The 18947-nt window shown below is 45.8% G+C and overlaps 1 protein-coding gene across 9 annotated transcripts in view; it reads right to left on the reverse strand.

Annotated features, from left to right (window-relative positions):
• The window catches only part of MAP4K4 (mitogen-activated protein kinase kinase kinase kinase 4), a 182545-nt gene that overhangs the window by 59936 nt on the left and 103662 nt on the right, over window positions 1-18947 (reverse strand). For all 9 annotated transcript variants that reach the window (XM_075057469.1, XM_075057464.1, XM_075057466.1 and 6 more), the window contains exons 4-5: window positions 2209-2334; window positions 1296-1406 (exon numbers count right to left, since the gene is read on the reverse strand). In XM_075057469.1, coding sequence (XP_074913570.1) covers window positions 1296-1406; window positions 2209-2334 — 237 coding nt within the window. The remainder of the gene's footprint in view (window positions 1-1295; window positions 1407-2208; window positions 2335-18947) is intronic.

Raw genomic sequence — 18947 nt, forward strand, 5'->3', positions numbered from 1 at the left:
GCTAGCAAGCAATTAAGGCTGCTTTTGCAAATCTCTCACAGGAATGAGAAAATAGCTTTCACTTAACTCTTTTCTGAGGTAAATCATTTTTTTCCTTTTCTCAGTGAGCATGACTACTTAACCTAAGGAGAACCTAGGACGAACGCAACATAGCATACAATACCTCCAAGGTCACACAGTTCTCAAATCAAGCATAAGCTCAGTCCTGCAGAAGTTAGCTTTCCTCATATTAAAGCATGCTATATCCATTTGATTTGAAATACAACCATCGGTGGGTATTCAACTTTTGTTCTCCCTCATGAACAACTTAAAATGTGCCAGCCCAAACGCCAGCAGCCAGGCTCTCTCCTAGCATTTGGAATTAGAGCAAGAGACCAGAATCGTACATCTCCCTCCCTCACCATCTTAAAAATCGCCAAGGCAGAGCAAATGTGTAACACAGCCAACAGCAGCATTGATTTATGCAAGAGCTAGTCGTGGTTTCCTTTAACATAAAGCCCTTCAGAACTTCATTTATGATGAGGCAATTGAACAAACATACTGTGTAGTGGTATGGGTAGGAGGCAATTTGTTTTACAAAGAAGCACGAGGAAAACCATACCAGATTTACTTAGCGCAGCAAACAAATGCCAATTCAAAAAGCACTTAAACTGTACCAACTGGAAATTAAATATGAAGAGTAATTAGTTAAAGCTTCAGTTTTAGAAAAACTGGTAAGTGGCATCCCTCTTCTTGAGAAACTTTTGCAGCACCGTCTGCTAGCACTCCACAGCACCCAGCCACATATGACGTAGCTGCTTGCTCTAGATAGACTGCAGGAATATACAATATGCGAGCACATCGCAGCACAGAAGTCCTGACTGCTGGCCTGAGCCAACAACTCCCTTCCTTCACAGATTTGATTAGGAGCAGAGAAAAGACAGCTGCAAGCACATTTGGAAAAGCCCATTCTGCACCCTGTTGTGTTATGACACTGTTAGAACCTCAGGCTTCTCAAAACCAGTGTCTTATTGACACTGTTTCACAGCTTCTACAATAGGTAAGGTCAATGGTTCTTCCGCTGGCTTCTCATGACTAAAAATCGCTATTTTCTGCAAGGCTGCTGTTACAATACAGAACAACTCACACAGAGTTAAATGATGTGGAGCAGACATCTATCTGCTCCTACGCATTCTCCAAAGCGATGACATGGCTAAGGGGATTCATCAGAAACAGCTTCTTGCAGAACCTCAAGCTAGGCTACATCTTGTAAGACTGTTTCTGTGTTTTCAAGTGGAGCAGACCATTTTACTTACCCGGAGAATCTCTCTGGAGATATATGCTATCCAGTCTTCTTTCAGAGTATTCCCTTTCGTGTTCTTCACAAGGTCTGTGATAGAGCCTGCTCCACAAAATTCCATAACAAGCTGCAAAACAAGTATCAGCACACAACCAACATTAAATGCAGTTCCCAGCTGCCTAGCGAAGCAAAATAATCAGGTTGTAGCATTAATTTGGGAAACCCTCGTGAAGCAGAGAATATCATTTATTTTACATCTCTGCCTGGAAAACGGATTCAAACCAAATGTCTCCAATGTGTGTCAGACATATATAGAATATATATCACATTAGTTACCACATTTTCAAGGACTGATTTAATCACTGTCATTGAATGCTGGGAATCTGGATTTGCTCAGCTATACAAAATGCATTAGCAGCAACAGGAGTAAGAACACATCCAATGCTGAAGGACTCAAACTGATCACACCATTGCAACACATCTTACTCTTTAACTCCTGTTTATTTATGGAAGAACATGCACTGATGTCTGTACTCTGCCATTTCGAACCCAAACTTCAATCCTCTAGAGGGTGTAGATGAGGTGGGATGAGAAATGTAATGGGTACAATTCTCAAGCGCAGCTTTCGTTTTACAGTCACACATTCTTACTGCTCAGCTCATCTGCTTTGTTCCCATGAAACATGTTACTATCCATCAGGGAAATGGGGGAAAAAAGTCATTTAAAGAGCAAATCCATTGCTAATAGCAAATCTTGGTTCAGCCATCCTCTTAGGGATGCATGATTAGCCTATGTGATTCACTTACCTATCTGTTCAGGCAAGCACCAATTCCATTAGCTTGTCTTTCCATAATGTGGTATTTCTGTCATCCTCAAACTATATCCAAAAGGGAAAGACTTATGAACCTGTTTGAGAAATATCTGCTTACCCACAGTTGGTCGTCATGTCCTGGAGGACTTTTCTTAATGAAAGCACCATAGTAAGTTGCAATATTTCTATGATGAGAATATTTCTTTAGCATATTAATCTCCAGTTTGATTTCTTCTTCTTCGTCCTTTGGAAAAAAAACAAAACCCATACATTTAATACACCATGTGCATTATTTATTTCCTCTTCTCTTTCACAGAAGTAGATTTTTTAAAAGTTCAAGTTATACCAGCATCATGCTCAGTAAACACATCCTACGTTCATGCCATCAAAATCCTGTTTATTGAGATGGTCTAAACCAGACCTTTACTTTCCCAAGTTTTCAGTAGTGCAAAAAAGCAAACGAGGGATGCACTGGACTTCATCCAATGATGGAGCAGGACAGGATCTGTGTAAAAACCCTATGCTTGTAATACCTTAAGCAAATACACAGCTAGCAGGCTTTTATTCTACGTAACCCAGAGAACTAGAAAACCGGGAAAATCTAGGAATTTATGACAGAGGACTATCATTTCCACCTTCCTCATTTTTTTCGTTTAATTTTGAAAATTGCAGCCAGTCCTATTTAAATGCCAAAGCTGGCCCTCCGAGGTGGGTCCCCCCACAGTGGGGACCACAGGGTCCCATCTCAGTGCCAGCGCGGGGCCGGCGCAGGAAAGCAGAGGTGGAGATCAGGAATTCCCCTCGCTGCACGGACGAGGCGTTCGCCTCGTGCACAGGTTTCCTCCTCCTCCATCTGCCTCCGCGGAGGAAGAGCAAGTGCATCAGGAAGAGAAGGCCGGGAGCCCGGGCGGTAAACAGGATGCTGGGACACAAAGGCAGAGGAAGGATTTTCCCCGGCTCCCCCCCGCCCCAGCGAGGTGCCAAGCAGAGAGCAGCCCAGGTGAAGGGAGGTCATCCCTTCAAAGAGCTGAAATGGGTAACGCTATGCAACCGCTCCTTCAAAACACCCACAACCCGTTTTTGAAGTGACAGCAGGACGCGTTGCGTGGAAGGATCCGTGCACGCTTCGGGGTGATGTCTGAGCAGGCAGCCAGCAGATACAGAAGAAGGAGCAGACACCATCCCACCCCCGGCTCTCTCCTACCACACCTAGACAGTGGGAGTCTTCATCTATCACCTCTCCAGGCAACAAATGAAAAGGCAGCTGGTTTACCTCTTTAGGCGCAATCTTTATTCGCTCCACAATTTTCTAGCCTTAGATATCCAGGGGGAAAATGTCTACCTTAAATTGATTCCGGGAAGAAACCGAAACCTCTGTTCCCTAGGGTGGCTGGCTGATGGAAACAGTAGCAGTATTTTGATTATCCTGTAATGTCAAAACTGATTACATGAGAAGATTTTAAGCCTTAAACTTCCTTGCAATTTGTACCATGCTAGCAATCAAATATACTATTCATGACATATGCAGATCCTAATACCAAGTGCATGTTAACTATTTTTACACACTCGTATGCGTAGCTTTAGCAAAAGAAACCACCCTATGCTACAAGGCAAACAATTATTTCAAATACACTGACAGTGGGATGCAGTGCTTACTCGTAAACTATCATGAGAGAATTCCCAAAACGCACCAGGGATAAACTATTCTTAAATCTTCTCATGATGCATCTTTGAAGTAAAATACCGTGTATTTCTGGAACACTGAACAAAATAGTAAAATAATCTTGTAAATCAAAGTTCCCAGTGAACAGCAGCCCTGGGAGAAAGCGTTATCAGAACAGCTTTTTGAGCCAAAAGCTAACTCAGTGCTTCCTCAGCTGCTTCTGTTGTCCTTGCTGTTGTGTGATTTTTTTTATTTATTTAGACCATATGCAAAAAAAGAAGAATACATGCTTATACTAGAAACCACCACACTGAACTTTGAATTTAGGCAAAAAAACTGTAATAGGAGCTTTGTTAAACTTCATGGTTTGGGACTTAATTGCTGATAGGTTAATATGTATAATTGGATTAATCTGCTATTTTGTACTGACTTTTTATATAAAAATTATTTCCTACCCTCAGCACATGAACACAATAGCCTTTACAATACAATGGGCAGGATGTCCTAAAGGTTATTCATGTTTATCTACTGTAACAACAGCCAAAAGGACAATGCTTAGACAGGATCTATTTCTGAAAAATAAAATAATAAAAAAAACCCACCCCAATAAAAACCCAAAGAAGAAACAACAACAAAAAAAGGGGCACACAGACGCAGCAGACTGCAGGCAGTTACTGCTCTTTCAGTTTTAACTTGTGGCTGTGTCAAAGCACCTGCTCAACGGCCTGCAGCAACCCCAAGCATCTCCCTTAACTAAGGCCAATAATGGTCCTAAACTCCTATTTCAGCTACCACTGAGCATTTGTCCACAACACAAATAGCGTCTCACCTACAGTTCAGTCCAGTCCAAATTCCAGCCTACAAAAATAAACGGATTCAGTAATTCTTGCCAGGCTTTGCAGCACTCCACTTACTTAGTGCGGATCAATAACTCCCTGGCACCGAGTCCTGAAGACTTTGTGGCGACAGGAACTATCATGAGAATTAATCAGCATGTGGAAGGCTGCAGTACCGCGGTGGTACAGCAATTGGTGCAAGATTTAAAAAAAAAAAAAAGGTGGCCAGACCAAAATTGTTCTTTTCCAGATCAGGAACTTTTTTTTCCAGGCTACAATTGATTTCATCCCAACGTGGACAGTTGAAAGAGGCCAAACAATGTGCACCCTACCGGTGTTTACTTCTCCCCACTAACTACAAAAGGAGGATGAGGTCATTAGCCAAGATCCAGACACCAAACTTGCAGATGTCTCACATCAGGGTGAGATGAATCCCACCCAAAAATCTCACCGGATAAGACCGTTTCCGCACAGGTCTTATTGACACGTGTGCCACAGGGATCCTCCCGTGCAGAGGGAGGTGTTTTGGCAGCCGTTTCGGCATTTGGTCGTGCAAGCCGGCCTCAGGGATGGAAGGTCTCTCACCTCGTCCCGACAACGCACGCGCTGCACCACCACCGCTAACAGCCCCTCTGTTTGCAGAGGGACCAGGATCACAAAAGGGGAAAATTAAAACCGATTGTGGCGAGAGACTGTCATTCTCATGAAGGAACACAAAAGTACATCCTTTTTTCTTGGATGAGAGAGGCAGCTGGTGAGCCTTTCCCAGTGATTTTATGCAGCTGGCATCAATTACCACTTTAAGCCATTATCTGTGGATACAAACTCCCATTGAAACCTTCTTTGTCTGGCCTGTGACGGGGCTGGTGTGTTTTATACTTACACATTCGCTGTCTGTTTGTGACAGCACGTCTGATTACCAGTAATTTTTGTGGTAAGCTGTACTTTTGCAAGACTCACGTGGTTAAATCAAGCTTGGAGCAGCTTTCCTCTCCCTTTCCATGCGATTCCCTTCAGAGATTAAATGGACATGTCAGCATCTCTAGGGATTTCTAGCCACAATACCGTTTTATCAAAATGACTTTGCCTGTAAGATTAAAAACCACATACGATGCCTGCACAGAAATCCACCTATGTACACTAAGATCATTTCTAGCCATTTGAATTAACACATTAAAAATCAAACCAGGCATGTTACCCCCCAGCAGGCCACCTAGCAGCACTCCATCAGCTTGCTTACAGCTGTAGCGCAAAACCTCAACGCCGCTTGCTCTTCCATTCATCACTGCACGCCAAGTATCAGATTATTTTTTTTGTACACAGATGGCAAATCAATGACATGTTATTTTCATTACATCACCATTTACAAAACTGTGATGATTTAAGTATCTGAATGATTTAAGTATCTGACCATGGTTGCCGCTAGAGTAACTCCCAGTCAAATAAAAGCTACTAGAGCAGATCCATGTAAGGAATATTAATCTGGACAGCTCAATCATGCCATTTCAGCACGTTTTCCAAAGGTAACCCCCCCTGCATCATTATTGCAAGAAAATCCTGCTCATTTATACAAATTCTTAGAAGATGAGGAATTCAGAAGTGCTTTGCTGGACATCGTGGTAGGAGAAGAAGGGAACTACAGCTCTGGAAGTGCCAGAAGCAGGGAGGACATATCCAAAGGAAAAGAAAAATCACTTCATGCCTGCCCTGTTTTTATATATTTCCCTAAACATCGTTGTCTAGGTGCCTCAGGAGACCAAGCAAAACAGTCCCAACCTGCCCCAGTACTGCAACTGGTACGAGACCCCTACTAGAATCTGTCTCTGAGAAACACAACCAGGGGACTAAGGGGGGAATAACAGTGTCTCCCAAGCTCTATAGCACAAGGAAATTATTTCAGGAGCTGAATTAAAAAACAAACAAACAAACAAAAAAACCCAAACAAAACCACCTAAAGGTACAGTGAGCAAGTATCCGCAGGCATGTAAGTGGTGACTTTCCACCCACACTCCCCTGGGCGACAGAGCTGCCTGACCACTACTCTTTGCTAGCTGTGGATCCTGCCCTCTCAAGGGATGGCCCAGCTTGCGGAGAAGAAACTCAGGACAATTTCAGAAGATTTTATTTATCCTAGTAGTGCAACGAGGGGAAATGTGAATGACAAAACACAGCCAAGCAAGGATAAAGCAAGACAATGTTCTGTGATGAAGGTAAGAGCAAGTTTACCTATCCCGCCAGATGATTTATATGCTGCCCTAAATCAGTTTGCACAGGAATACAATTCGGTCCCTTCAGTAACTTTCCTTTTTGATTTAAGAAATGAGACAGTGACAAATCTCAGCTCTCCCTGCACAAATGGCATCCAGTCATTTTAAGCTACAACCAAGTGTTTTAAGAATTAACACCACTCCCTAACAGTGGAAAGCCAAACACGCAGGCAAAGGGGGATGGGGAAAGGGAAGCCTCCAAGTCCCCTTTCCTTTGCTTTCCCAATGCTGCTCACAAAGCCCTGCCTGCCTATGCCCAGGGAGCTGCACTGCCCGGAGAACAGAAGCTGGCAATGCTCTGCCCGGGGTTTCAGCAGGAGCTGAGCTGTTGAGGATCACGAGCTCCAGCAGTGGCTTGTGGGATTTGGAAATCTTTAAATCACGGGAGAGTTGGGATCTGTGTGGAGGGGCAGGCAGCAGCCTCAGCCTGGCACTGGGAGGGGAAAGGGACTGCTAACCCACGGACGCTCAGAGTAGTGGAGAGGAAACTAGTTTGCCTTCAGAGGCACCAAAATGATGACGACTTCGCCTTTCTTTCACCATCTCCCCCCGACACGCAAGTTGAAGAAAAACAGGAGAAACCCACAAGAAACCCAGTTTATTTTCTTTTCTGCTTCCTCTCAATTTTCATTTCTGCTCTCCACCCACACCCAAAAAAAAAAAAAAAAAAGTCATAAAAGGCACCAAATGCAAACAAAAATCTTCCGGGATAAATCATGACACCAACTTTTGCAAACCACCGTTCTGCTTGTGTGTCACATCCCCCCTCCTCCCTGCACCCCAGACCTGGCTGGCATCCATTCAGAGCAGAATCTGTCCAGGACAGGGAAAGTCTGAATAGTGCCTAGCACAATAGGTGACCTTTTCTGGTGCTGGAATCCATAATATATACACTCGTTAATAAAGTTCTCACACACGAGGGAGATGTTTTGGCGAGAAGAGTTGGGTCAGTATTGCACACAGCACGGTATTTGAACTGGGAGCTGTGGCGCTGCCTCTGAACCAGGACGGAGATTGTAATTTTGGGAGGAACCTAACCACAAGAGCAATGAGACTCCAAGTGCCGGGCAAGTCCCTGCCAGTGCCTGACAAGGTAGGAAGTTTGTGTAAAGCAGAGCAGCTTGCAGTGTGGGGAGCGCAATGTGGAGACACACGATCCTCTCCAACACCACTACGGGTGTCGGAATTGGGAATATGACATAAAATAGTTCTTAAAAGAAAATACCAGACACAGGCTTCTTAGGAGGGAAAGCTTAAACTGTTTAAAAGAAAAGACATTAATCAAGACGTGCAGTAAACATTTAACAAGTCCATATACAGTCCCTCCTAAATCTTACCATACAAGAATCTCCAACTTTCTTATTACATCCCATCTTTCTTGAGAGTCTTTTACAGAGCCTTTGAGCTTTGTTACCCTCAAGCTAAAGACCTCATGCAAGTTTATTTCCCTTCTGTCTCTCTCCTCTGTTCCCGTCTCACCCCCAGCATTGACTGTGCCTGTCCCACTTCACGTGCAAGGTGTCTCTTTCACGGACCCCCTACCCACAGACTCTTCCCACCTTGGCATCAGCACGTTCATTTCTCTGCACCATCCTTCAAGTCCTTCCCAAACACGCACTTGTTCAAAGGCTTCCAGACTGTTTGCCCTTAAGAAAATGCATCCATCATGCCAAGCCCTCGGTGACACTGAAGGAGCACTAGACATCCAGCAAGCAGTGGCGTGGGTGCTGAGCATCGCCCCACCATCGCTGTGAGGGTGCTTCTCCGACTCTGCCCCTTGCCCACATACGCAGCCCATGCAGAGAAAGCCCTTCACGGGCTTTACCATTTGCGAGCTTTCTGGAGCCCATCTCGTCACTGCGAGCTGCTCACCAGCCTCCGAGCAGCTTCCGCCGTCGGCACAGAGCCACGCTGCCAGAAGCAGCAAACCGGCAACGCTGCTCAGGCAGAGCGATTGCAGAAGACGGCTGTGATGCTTTTTCAAGGGTCAAAAAAATCTTAGTTTTGTGAGAACTGGCTGGCAGAACAGTGCTGTCCTTATGACCACGTTCGGTTACCTTCAGTGGCAAGATTTCATCAAGCAGGTTAGAAACACACTTCCCAACGCATGCAAAACAGAGGCTGCTTTGTCTCCCCTTGGCACAACACCCTCTCTACTGCATGCTAAAGGCACCATCTGAAACAAGAGAGAAAATGAGCCAAATTGTTCGCAACAGTGCCATCGCTGAGGCTGCAGCCATAAAGCAACAATTAAATTAACTGGACAAAAAAGCACGAGGGAGGGCTAGCTCTTAAGCAGGGTCCCAGCACTGCCCGAAGGAGCCTGTGTAGAAGCATTGTGCAGGCACAGGAGATGGAATCACGTGTGGGCAGGAAGGAGCCAAAAACCACGTGAAGACAATACTTGCCTGTTGTCTCCCCCCTAAACCACCTCCTCTGCCAATCACCCTGACAACAATATTTTCTTTCTTGCCTGATGTGCCCCCGATGCCTTTGCTGGTCACTGAATGAGCTGCGCTGAAGGCACAGAGACTGCACCGCTGCTGACCTCCCCCAGTAAAACCCCAGGATGACATGGGCTTTTCCGAAGACAACCAAGAGAGAAACCTCCTAAGGGCAAATCCCTTCAACCATTGCCAAGGCTAGTCCCTTGATCCTGGTCATGATTACTTAAAAGAGTTTTCTGCTCAGACTGCATGTTTATCCCAGCTATACAATTCAACTGTCCATCCTCATCAAGCCTAAATTATTTACAAGTTATGCAACAAGCTAGTCTTGTGCTGACATCTTCAGAGCTCTCATAAAAGAGGGAAGGTTTAGTACCCTACTTCCATTACTATTAATTATTCACACTAAAAACGCCTGTTGCTATACAATTCTACAGTCAGTCTCAGTTTTTTGTGATCGGAACAAGCCCTTGCTAGCAGATATGAAAAATAAGTCTGTGTGCGAAGGAAAGAAATTAAAACAATTTCCTTTATGCAAAGCTCCGGGCTCAGACAATAAGAAGAGACGTAGATGCTGGAGAGAAAACAGGCTTACGCACAAAGCCAAAAAGTTGCACAGCTTTTCTACTTCCAATCTCAGAGTGCATTTGATGCCAAGCAAAGCAGCATCTCGGGGGGGGGGGGGGGGGGGGGGGGGACACAGAGCCAGGGGAGGTGTTTGCCCACCGCTTGGCCCCTGCTCTCCCCGGGCAGTGTGAAGCTCCACCATTCCCACCCGGAGGGCAGACCTCCTTCCCAAAGGGGATCAACACATGGGTCCCTCCCTGCATGTGCAGTCCAGACGCTGCTGGGCCACAGTTTGGACCTGGGAGATGGAAAAAGCTCCTGAGCCCTGCAGGTTTGATGCAGCTGGAGAGATTCAACAAGAAACTAAAGTTCTAGTTTGAAACTAAGCTTTAACTTTGAGGGAGCTTGGGCAGAAGGCAAACATGTGAGAGAGGAGAGAAAACAAAAGGCTGAAAGGACTGAAAGTGGATTTCCTATGTACCAAATGCCACACAGAAGCTATATGAGCAGAAATTTAAGCTGGGAAGGTAGAATACATTAAAAATGGCAGTTCTGGCGTAACACGAATGTTATTCCAGTACATATGTCATGAAAACCTATAATTACATGAAGACACTGATTCCCTTACAGGACAGATTTGTTCAGTATACAGCCTCACACCCACACTGACCAACAAGTCCTGTAGATGAACAGGGAAGAGGGATTTATTTACAACCCCTCTTTCATTTTGTACATTGAATGAAACCCAAATGCTAAAAAACAAACAAAATACCCCAACAGTTCACGATCATGAACCCAAAAGCTGTAACCACACACACCTGAACAACAACAGAACAAAGGAGAGGAAGGAAAAGTAATCCCACTTTGGCACTTCCTTGAGGCTGTTTCACATAGGATCCTTTATTAAAAAGGGATAGGACTGGAGAAGTAGCTGACAAGAGAAATTCAGAAGCTCCATCACATGCCACCATTTCTTCGCGCAACAGTGATGGAGGGCTTGGTGCTGCTCAGTACATAGTATTATTTAGGCCAAAAGCAAACACACAGATTTGTGAAGCTGGGGGAGCAGACTGGCAATGGTACTCCAAATTCAACCCTATATTAAAAAATAAAAGAAAAAATTTTAAAAAATACGGGGGAGCATGAACAAGCACCACCACAATTGCCAGCAGTGAGCAGCTGGCAGCCACGAAGCAAGTACCTCACACTTCCAGGAGACACAGTCCCACCGGTGACCTTCACCCCTCCGTGGGACGAGTCCCACCTCAGGTGGACAGACCTGTCCCTTTATGGGCACCTTTCCCCCTGTGCTAAATGGTGGGCACCTAGGGCAGCTACATTCCAGGCTTCAGCACAACCACTACCTGCCTAAAATTAGACAGAGTAAACCCAGGCTTTGGTCATTGGTAGCATCAACAGCTAAGGCCAGCAAACAGCCACTGGAAGACTACAAGTTTTATTATCGACTTCAGCTTCTGAACCTTAATCAACTGGTAGGTGGAAGGAGAACTTTGTAACACATTGCTAATTCCTCAGTTGTCCACATTCCCCAAGTCTTCTAGGCTTTAATTAAGCAAACCTTCCTCATTAAAATGTTGCGAGTGCTGCAATTTTTCCTTCCAAATATTTAAAACTCCGTCTGCAACACTTACAAAGCCCTGCATTTTGTCTGAAAATGAGTACTAAGAAAAGCCCCGAAAACAAAATTACCGCATTTTCTTTGCAGCCCACCAATACGTTTCTATAAAGTTACATACTTCACTTATCCCATTACTGTGAACAAACAGATTCAATGCTTCTTTTCTAAAGTGCTGTACCTTAGACAGAGGTGATCTGCCAGATGAAATGACACCTAACAGACAGCCATCACATCCCCCAACATTGAAGGTAATACATTGGCTTAGGAGTTAATACCCATGTTTAATGCCCATTGTACGTGCTGTCAGTAACCTACGCTGTTTTACACCCACAAAAGGAAAACTTCAAATTTTGGGCTATGCTACAGCCTCCAAAAAACTCCTTGTAAGCAAGGACTGGTGTGAGATCATGATCTGACTTATTCAACACAAGGTTTCTTTTGTGAAGCAGCCAAAATATGTAAATTACTCGGGAATAAAAGGAATCGTCCGATCTGTACATGTGTCTTACAAACACGATTGAATGACACAGTGCGAATGCACAAGTCCTTACAAGTTTTAATTTCAGGTAATCTTTGCCTAAAGGCTAAACGCTTTAGCTTCTCTGGTCCAATATTAGTCACTGCTCAGCCCCTGTCGGTGATTCGCAACCTTCTCCCCTGCCTTACGCCCAGAAAGCACTGCAAACGCAAAACGCCAGGCACGAACAGGGAGGACCCAAAAGGTTCAAAAGCCCATTCCTCTCACCAGACGAGGGGCAGAAGGGATCGCAAAGAAAGCAGTGACACTAGCCCACCGTTGTGTGTTTGGGAAACAGGCTGAATATATACTGTCCGCACAGACCGTCGGTGGCTGGGGTGAGAGGGGAGGAGACCTGACCAAGCCCTACAGGCTTGTCAAATTTTATTTTCAATTTTAAAACTAGCCCAGAAAATACCTTCGGTTTCTTTCACGGACATCGCAAGCAAAGACTGCTTCGAAAGCCAGCAGGAGGAAGCTTGCTCCTCCTCCCATTGCCACCATCTCCACCTTTCTTTTCCTTCTCTCTCTGGTTTGGTGAGAACTGCTCCTCCCAGCAGCGACAGAGCAGAGGCTTAACATCAGGCCGGTAGCTGTGAGACAGTCAGCCCTACACACACCCGTAGAAATACCCTGTCTGAGACCTCAAACCACTTGCTTCTTCCTGGCCAGGAACGGGCTCCTTCTGCAAAGGGCAAACCCAGGCCCACGACTGATGCCAGACCAAGACCCGGCGGTTCTGCTCCTCAGCAGCATTCCTGAAGCCTACAACCCAACGGCAGCTTTGGGGGTGAAAAAGAACCACCAAGCTCAGCTGCTCTGTGGGAATAAACAGAAAAGAAAGAACTAGAAATATATGGGCTGAGAGCAGCTTTGCTGGAGCAACAAGCTCCTTCAATTTGCTTCTTCGCTTAAGAACAAGACCCATGCTTACAACCCTAAGGGTTTTCAAAGCAGGAAGGAATACGGGTATTATATTCTAGCTCTAAAATACACTTGCACTCAGAAATACAACACTTTTTTAAAAAGGAAATCCATTACAGAATGATTTACAACTGACTGACAAGATGATGATGATGACTCTGTAATTATCAGGTCCAATCACTCAAATTACAATTTACCAGCAGACACACAAACTACTTGATTCACAGCTAACATTTTCTTCAGCACACACTAGGTCCTTCCTGAAACAAGAGGGGAGACAGACAACCTATATCAGTAACAGACAAATGTGTCTGCTGACCAGAGGAATTCAGGGACGTCTGCGAGGGGCAAATTTCCCTTCGTGTTTGTGCCAAACCCTTCCAGAGGACAGATGACAACCAGGGCTGCAACCACAAGGCTTTTCCTTTGTATTCAGACAGGAACAGCTGTTAAACAGGTACAAAGGTACGGCCACGTCTGGGCACGCGTGATAAGTGAGTTCTTTATAAAATCAGTTGCTGAGGTTTTCATTTTCTTTGGTAGATTAATGCTGACTTATGCACAGCATTTAAAATCGCCCCGCACTGCCAAAGCTCTGTAAAGGCTGTGCACTTTAGTGTACAAGTAAGTGCATTTGGCGTTGCGCCACTATGTACAAAATCATTTTCATGCAGCTGCCAGCAGAAGGGAACTATATTCTTGGACCAGATGTTTTTGTTGTCGGCGCTGCCAAGCACGCCTGGAAACCTCACAGCTGAGCAGTGCTGCAGGAGTGAATTAACAATGAACAGAGCCACAAGATGCTCGTGTCCATCTATCAGACGGGGCATCAAGATCTCCTCTCTCCCTTCCTCCCCCTCTCCGAGCAAGGAAGCTGCCGATGGCCAGCTAATTATTTACCTGCCCAAGAAGAAAAGCCCTTCTGCCTCCATCAGGATAAATAACAGCAACAAATACTTGCAGAAAATATTACACCCCAGCTGCCTTTACCCTTAGCTGGGAAGGTGACAAAGAGACCATGATTAACAGCCAAGAAAATAGGACTGGAGAAAATATAAATGGTCCTAATACTACAGTACATGTTTGTTTTTGCTGTAGGGCTGTGAACAAGCTTGCATTTATTAAATGCTATTTCACCTCAAAAATCAGAGCCGCTATGGCATCTCACTCTCCAGTTTAAGAACAAACAGCTCAGCTCCCAGCACAAGTCTCTGACTCGCGAGCTGTAACCCTGGAAGCACCGGCAGGAGTTTGGGGACAGGAATCCACTTCCCAAGCCCGACACCGTCTCCCGCTGAGGCTCGGCTGCTCTTCGCCCTCCTGTCCCCGCGCTGCAAAGCGGGGGCTGCCGCCACCCCCCGACCTGCCGGCCTTGCCTTGCCTGTCGCAACTCCACGACGACTAGCAGAGGGGACCCGCGGGCCTAGAGGAACAGAAATAATAAATGGTCAGACCGCTGCTTAAAACCGTGGATGTGTACGCACAGCAGGCAGAAAGCAGTCCTGTCAGGAACAAGGGAGCCAGGCACCGACACCCGGGTGCTGATAAGGAGAAAACAAGGTTTACTCGGTCCAAAACTCTCCCTTGACAGGCCTAAATCAACCACAAAGTCTGTAAGAGAAACCTGAGAGGCCAGGCTACCTCACCCAGAAAGAAAAAACCCTGCACCAGGCAGGGAAGAGGCAGAAGCACATCCAGGCTGCAGCCCTCCCCGGGGCGGCAAAGGGCAACGCCGCTCCTTTGGGTTTTGTGGCTTCTTTGTTTATTCCACTCGCCGGGCATCACACGTGTTCGAAGCGAAAGGCGGCAGAAAAAGGGGGGGGGGGTGTTGAGAGCCTGCTGGGAGCTGCTTTGGGGTCTCTTTTCTCAGACAGGCAAAGCCCTCTCCCATACCGCAAGCCGCTGTTAAAAAGCGACGCTCGGCAACTTGGCTGTAAAATAAGCACAGGTGTAACGTGTTTTACTGAAATCCTCCTATATGGGAATGATCTGCTCACCTCAGAGTATCATTTTGGTTTCCTCAGCCTCCAGTAGCCACCACATCTCCCGCGCCAAATGTAGCCCCAGCCCACCTAGCTACACCCACCAGCCAGAGCCTGACACCCAGAGCAGCACCTTCCTTAAGGATAAATTAAAAATTATGTGTTTTTAAAAAAAAAAGAAAAAACAGATGGTCTCTCTCGTCCAGAAAAATAAATGGTCTTCTTGTCAGGGACTTTTTCCTCTTAAGACAAAAGTAATGCTATCACTACAGGGTCTCAGGGGAAGATGATTCATGACCAGGAAAAGCCTGCAATTCTGTGCTCGGGGTATTCACCCCAACAGATGCTACAACTTTTTACTATGCTAGTCCCATAACATGACAAAGTGACAGTCTGAAAAAATTTTCCCTTCATCACACTGATTAGAAACCAAAGAAAGAGCAATTAGCCTAGCCAAAATGTGGGGGGTGGAGGGGGGGCATTTACATCCAAAGGAGAAAACCTGGATTGTTTGGAGAGCTTCAAAATTCAGGAGGATATGCTTTAGGGCACCGGATTTGCTCGGAGCGGAGCTGTGTGACAATGAAGCCACGCACAAAGGGACAGGCTGCAGCAACCCTGCCAGCTCCAGCTCCACCACCAAGGCAAGGATCCGCTGGTCGGTTTGGAAACACTACCAAGCAGCGTGGAAGCAGCAGAAATCCCACACACAGCAATTCGGACCGCTCCAATAGCTGGAGAGAGGCAGCTAAGTGAAAGACCATGTGTTGTGGAGGTCAGCTTCTGCCAGACTACAGGCATCTGAACAAAGCCCGTCACGGCTGGAGGCTCCTCTCCTGCGGTTTCCTGAAGCCTTGTCCCTCCAACAGGCGCATGGAGAAATCCCAAAGCCCAGTCAAAAAGGAAAGCCTCACAGAAATTGCTGGTTAAATTGGTTAAGCTTGTCTTTGCCAGTTTACTAACAAATGATGCTCCACTAGGAAAAGCCTGTAGCTGCGCTCTGGCTGGCATGAATTAAAAAGCAAGGGGTGGGGGGTGCAGAATAGGAAAAGGAAGAACACGGAGGCTATTATAAAGATAACAAAACATAATAATAATAAAAAAAGAGGTTCTAAGGTTGTGGGTGCTTTTTTTTAAAAAAAAAACTCTCCCCAAACCAGCTCCATCTGTAGTCTTTGTGCATCTGGGGGTTTCTGCCAAAGTGATCAGTAGCAAAGAGCTAGCATTTGTCTTTGAATTGCAGCCATTATGTGTTCCAGCGTTCCCACACCACGGAGAGAAATCGGAGGCACTCACAATTCTCCCTGGGCTAACGCCGAGCCGCTGATCCAAAGCACAAGGGATGACGGCAGTGCATGTGCGCTGCTTCATATAAAGGCAAGGCACGGTGGAAAAAAGGACATTGCTGCTTTTCATGACCTATAAAACTTCCTCACTGAAAGCGGGCTTGGCTGAGGGCAGCTCTCCAACTCATTGGCAAACGTCTTCAAAGCGAGACATCCAGCTAAGGTTGTCTTTCATACAATACAGCCCTTATTCCCTCACGCCTTCGGTTCGTGAGTAGACACTTTTCCCCAGGAGCCATAGCACGTACAGCCATGCAACAGTTACAGCCCAGTTTTGGCCACCTCTCCCCAACACCGACACTGCAGCGCTGGCCTGGAGAGCGGACACGTGCCCGTGCACACCGACAACCTGCACGGTCCGGCTTCTTCCCTTCGGGTTAGTGCAGGACACCGCAAAACCCTTTATCTGCTGTTAGCTGCCCACCAGCCCTACTCACCTCACACCTGGAGGACGGGGTAAGGCCTTATTTTACCATTCATCTTGTAAAGAAGATGAAAAGAGAAGGTTAAAAAGGAAAAAAAAAATACGGATGAAACAAGTTCTCTGAATGGAAGATGCAAAAAAAATGCTAAACACCAGTAAGCTCCTAATAGCATAACTCAAAGGTCTCTGTTATGTTGCTGCGTATCAGGTTTCAGAAGAAACTTCTGGCTTTTGACATCATGTGGAAGGCAAGAAGGTTTCTTGCTCTGAAGCCCTCTAGTGATGGCCAAGAGCACAGCACTCACAGAAGTACCTGCTTTGAGTGCAACCAGGAGGAAAAATTTAGACAAACCCTTGCACAAGAGATGACTGCTCATCAGCTGTGGCAGGTCTAGATGGCCGTATCTCAAGGAGCACGTAACAGCTCGTGGAGCCCTGCTAAGCAGAGCTTTGGCGACTGTTTATCCACACTCTAAGTAGCTATTTGTCCTCCAAAGGCTGATGAATATGGGTATTTTGTGAACAATCATGGATTACACCCCTAATCCAAAACAGGCATCAATCTATCATGAGCGGATCTTAATCAAGACACAGGAAAAAAATTGTGGGAAATTCACAAGAATGTAGGCTTGATACTAAATATCACGTTGGTTTTTTGTTTTTTTGGGTTTTTTTCAATCTCAAACACTGAAATCCAACTTTTTGATCTATATTGTGCCTTAGCAATAGGCACAATCTCTGCTGTCCACCGAATATACAGCTCCTGAATACTTGAGATTCCATGCATTATGGAGCTGCAGAGAAGACCAGTAGAAGAAACATCTTCATTTTTTTCTAAGAAAAACTCTTTTTAACTGCCAGCCAGTCTTCGACCTCTCCATATCCAGCACTACCTCAGGGATGCTACTGTGTTGGAAGGTCTTTCCTATGAAACTACAACACTCTGCCCAAGCCACTGATTTGCATTCTTCTGCTTTATCAACTAGCTGTATGAAATTCACGTATTACAGAACTAGCTATATATTACTTATGTCTCAAAATGGTAAATCATTACATGCATCATATGCAACAATGTTAAAATAAGCATTGTTTCCCACAGTAAAGTCTGCTCTAACACCTTATGTATCTTAAGACCACTTCATTGCCAAAGAAACTGCTGACTTAAATCATACCTAAGTAATATTTGGAGGAAGAAAGAGTGATATCCAGTGAGTTAGCAACGGTACCACACAAGCACACAGGGCAAGGGCAGGCTGGGCTTTTGATTCCGGACTTCACTTAAAGCAAACAGATGTCTTTCAGAGGCAGATCTACTTTGGCTACCTGGATTAGCCCACTAAAGGGTTGTTTTCTTTTGCCATTCACTAACCAAAGCACCATTAAACTCAGGATTAGCAAGGTTCTCTGCCTGCAAATACGGGGCACGGTCCAAGATGTGGTTCACCTAAGCCAGTCTCCCGCGGGTCACTAGATGAGGGGCAGCTGGCATCACACATCCTCAGCACAGGTTTTTTGCCTCCACCGTTGGAACCGAGCTCGCCACCCAGCGATTCAGTGCTCTGACATTATCCTGAACACTGGAATTCAGAATCACAACAAATGTTATGGAAATGGTCCAAAGCAGAAAGTGAAGTAATTTCTGAGGCAAGCAAGCAGACTAAAAATAGCCTGCTGCACAGTGGAAAGAATCAGAGGGTGGGGGAATCCCTGCAGAAGACCTTTACACTCCGTTCTTTATTTCTAAATCTGCAGGTGTGGGGCACTACAAACAGTCCCGCAGTGGCCATCGCAGGTGGCCGAGGAAGATGTGGCCAGGCTGTCGGAAAAGCATCGCAGCTGGCCTTCCTCCAGGGTTCATGCCCCAAAGGGATGGCTGCGGGGGTGCGGTTCCCCAGGCAGCCTCACGGCTCTAACCCTGAGGAGGCGATGATGATGATGATGATGATGATGATGATGATGATGATGATGATGATGTGGGCCAGGCCTCTCCCACTCCTTGCCCTGCCTGGCCCCTCTCCCCCACCCCCCTGCCAGCTTTTGCTGGGGCAAAAACAGTAGAAAGCTAATCTGAATTAAAAAAAAAAAAAAAAAAAGAAAATACTTCTTTGCCAGCAAAGCACTCTGAAGGATGGGACCAGAGAGATGCTGGTACAAGCGCCGTTGGGAAAGGGGAGGAAGAGAGGCAGGGCTGCCCCTGCAGTAGCAGCCAGACATCAAATTGGCTTTGCTGTACTGTAAAACCACA

Source organism: Buteo buteo, chromosome 25, assembly GCF_964188355.1.
Source record: "Buteo buteo chromosome 25, bButBut1.hap1.1, whole genome shotgun sequence".
Classification (NCBI taxonomy): domain Eukaryota; kingdom Metazoa; phylum Chordata; class Aves; order Accipitriformes; family Accipitridae; genus Buteo; species Buteo buteo.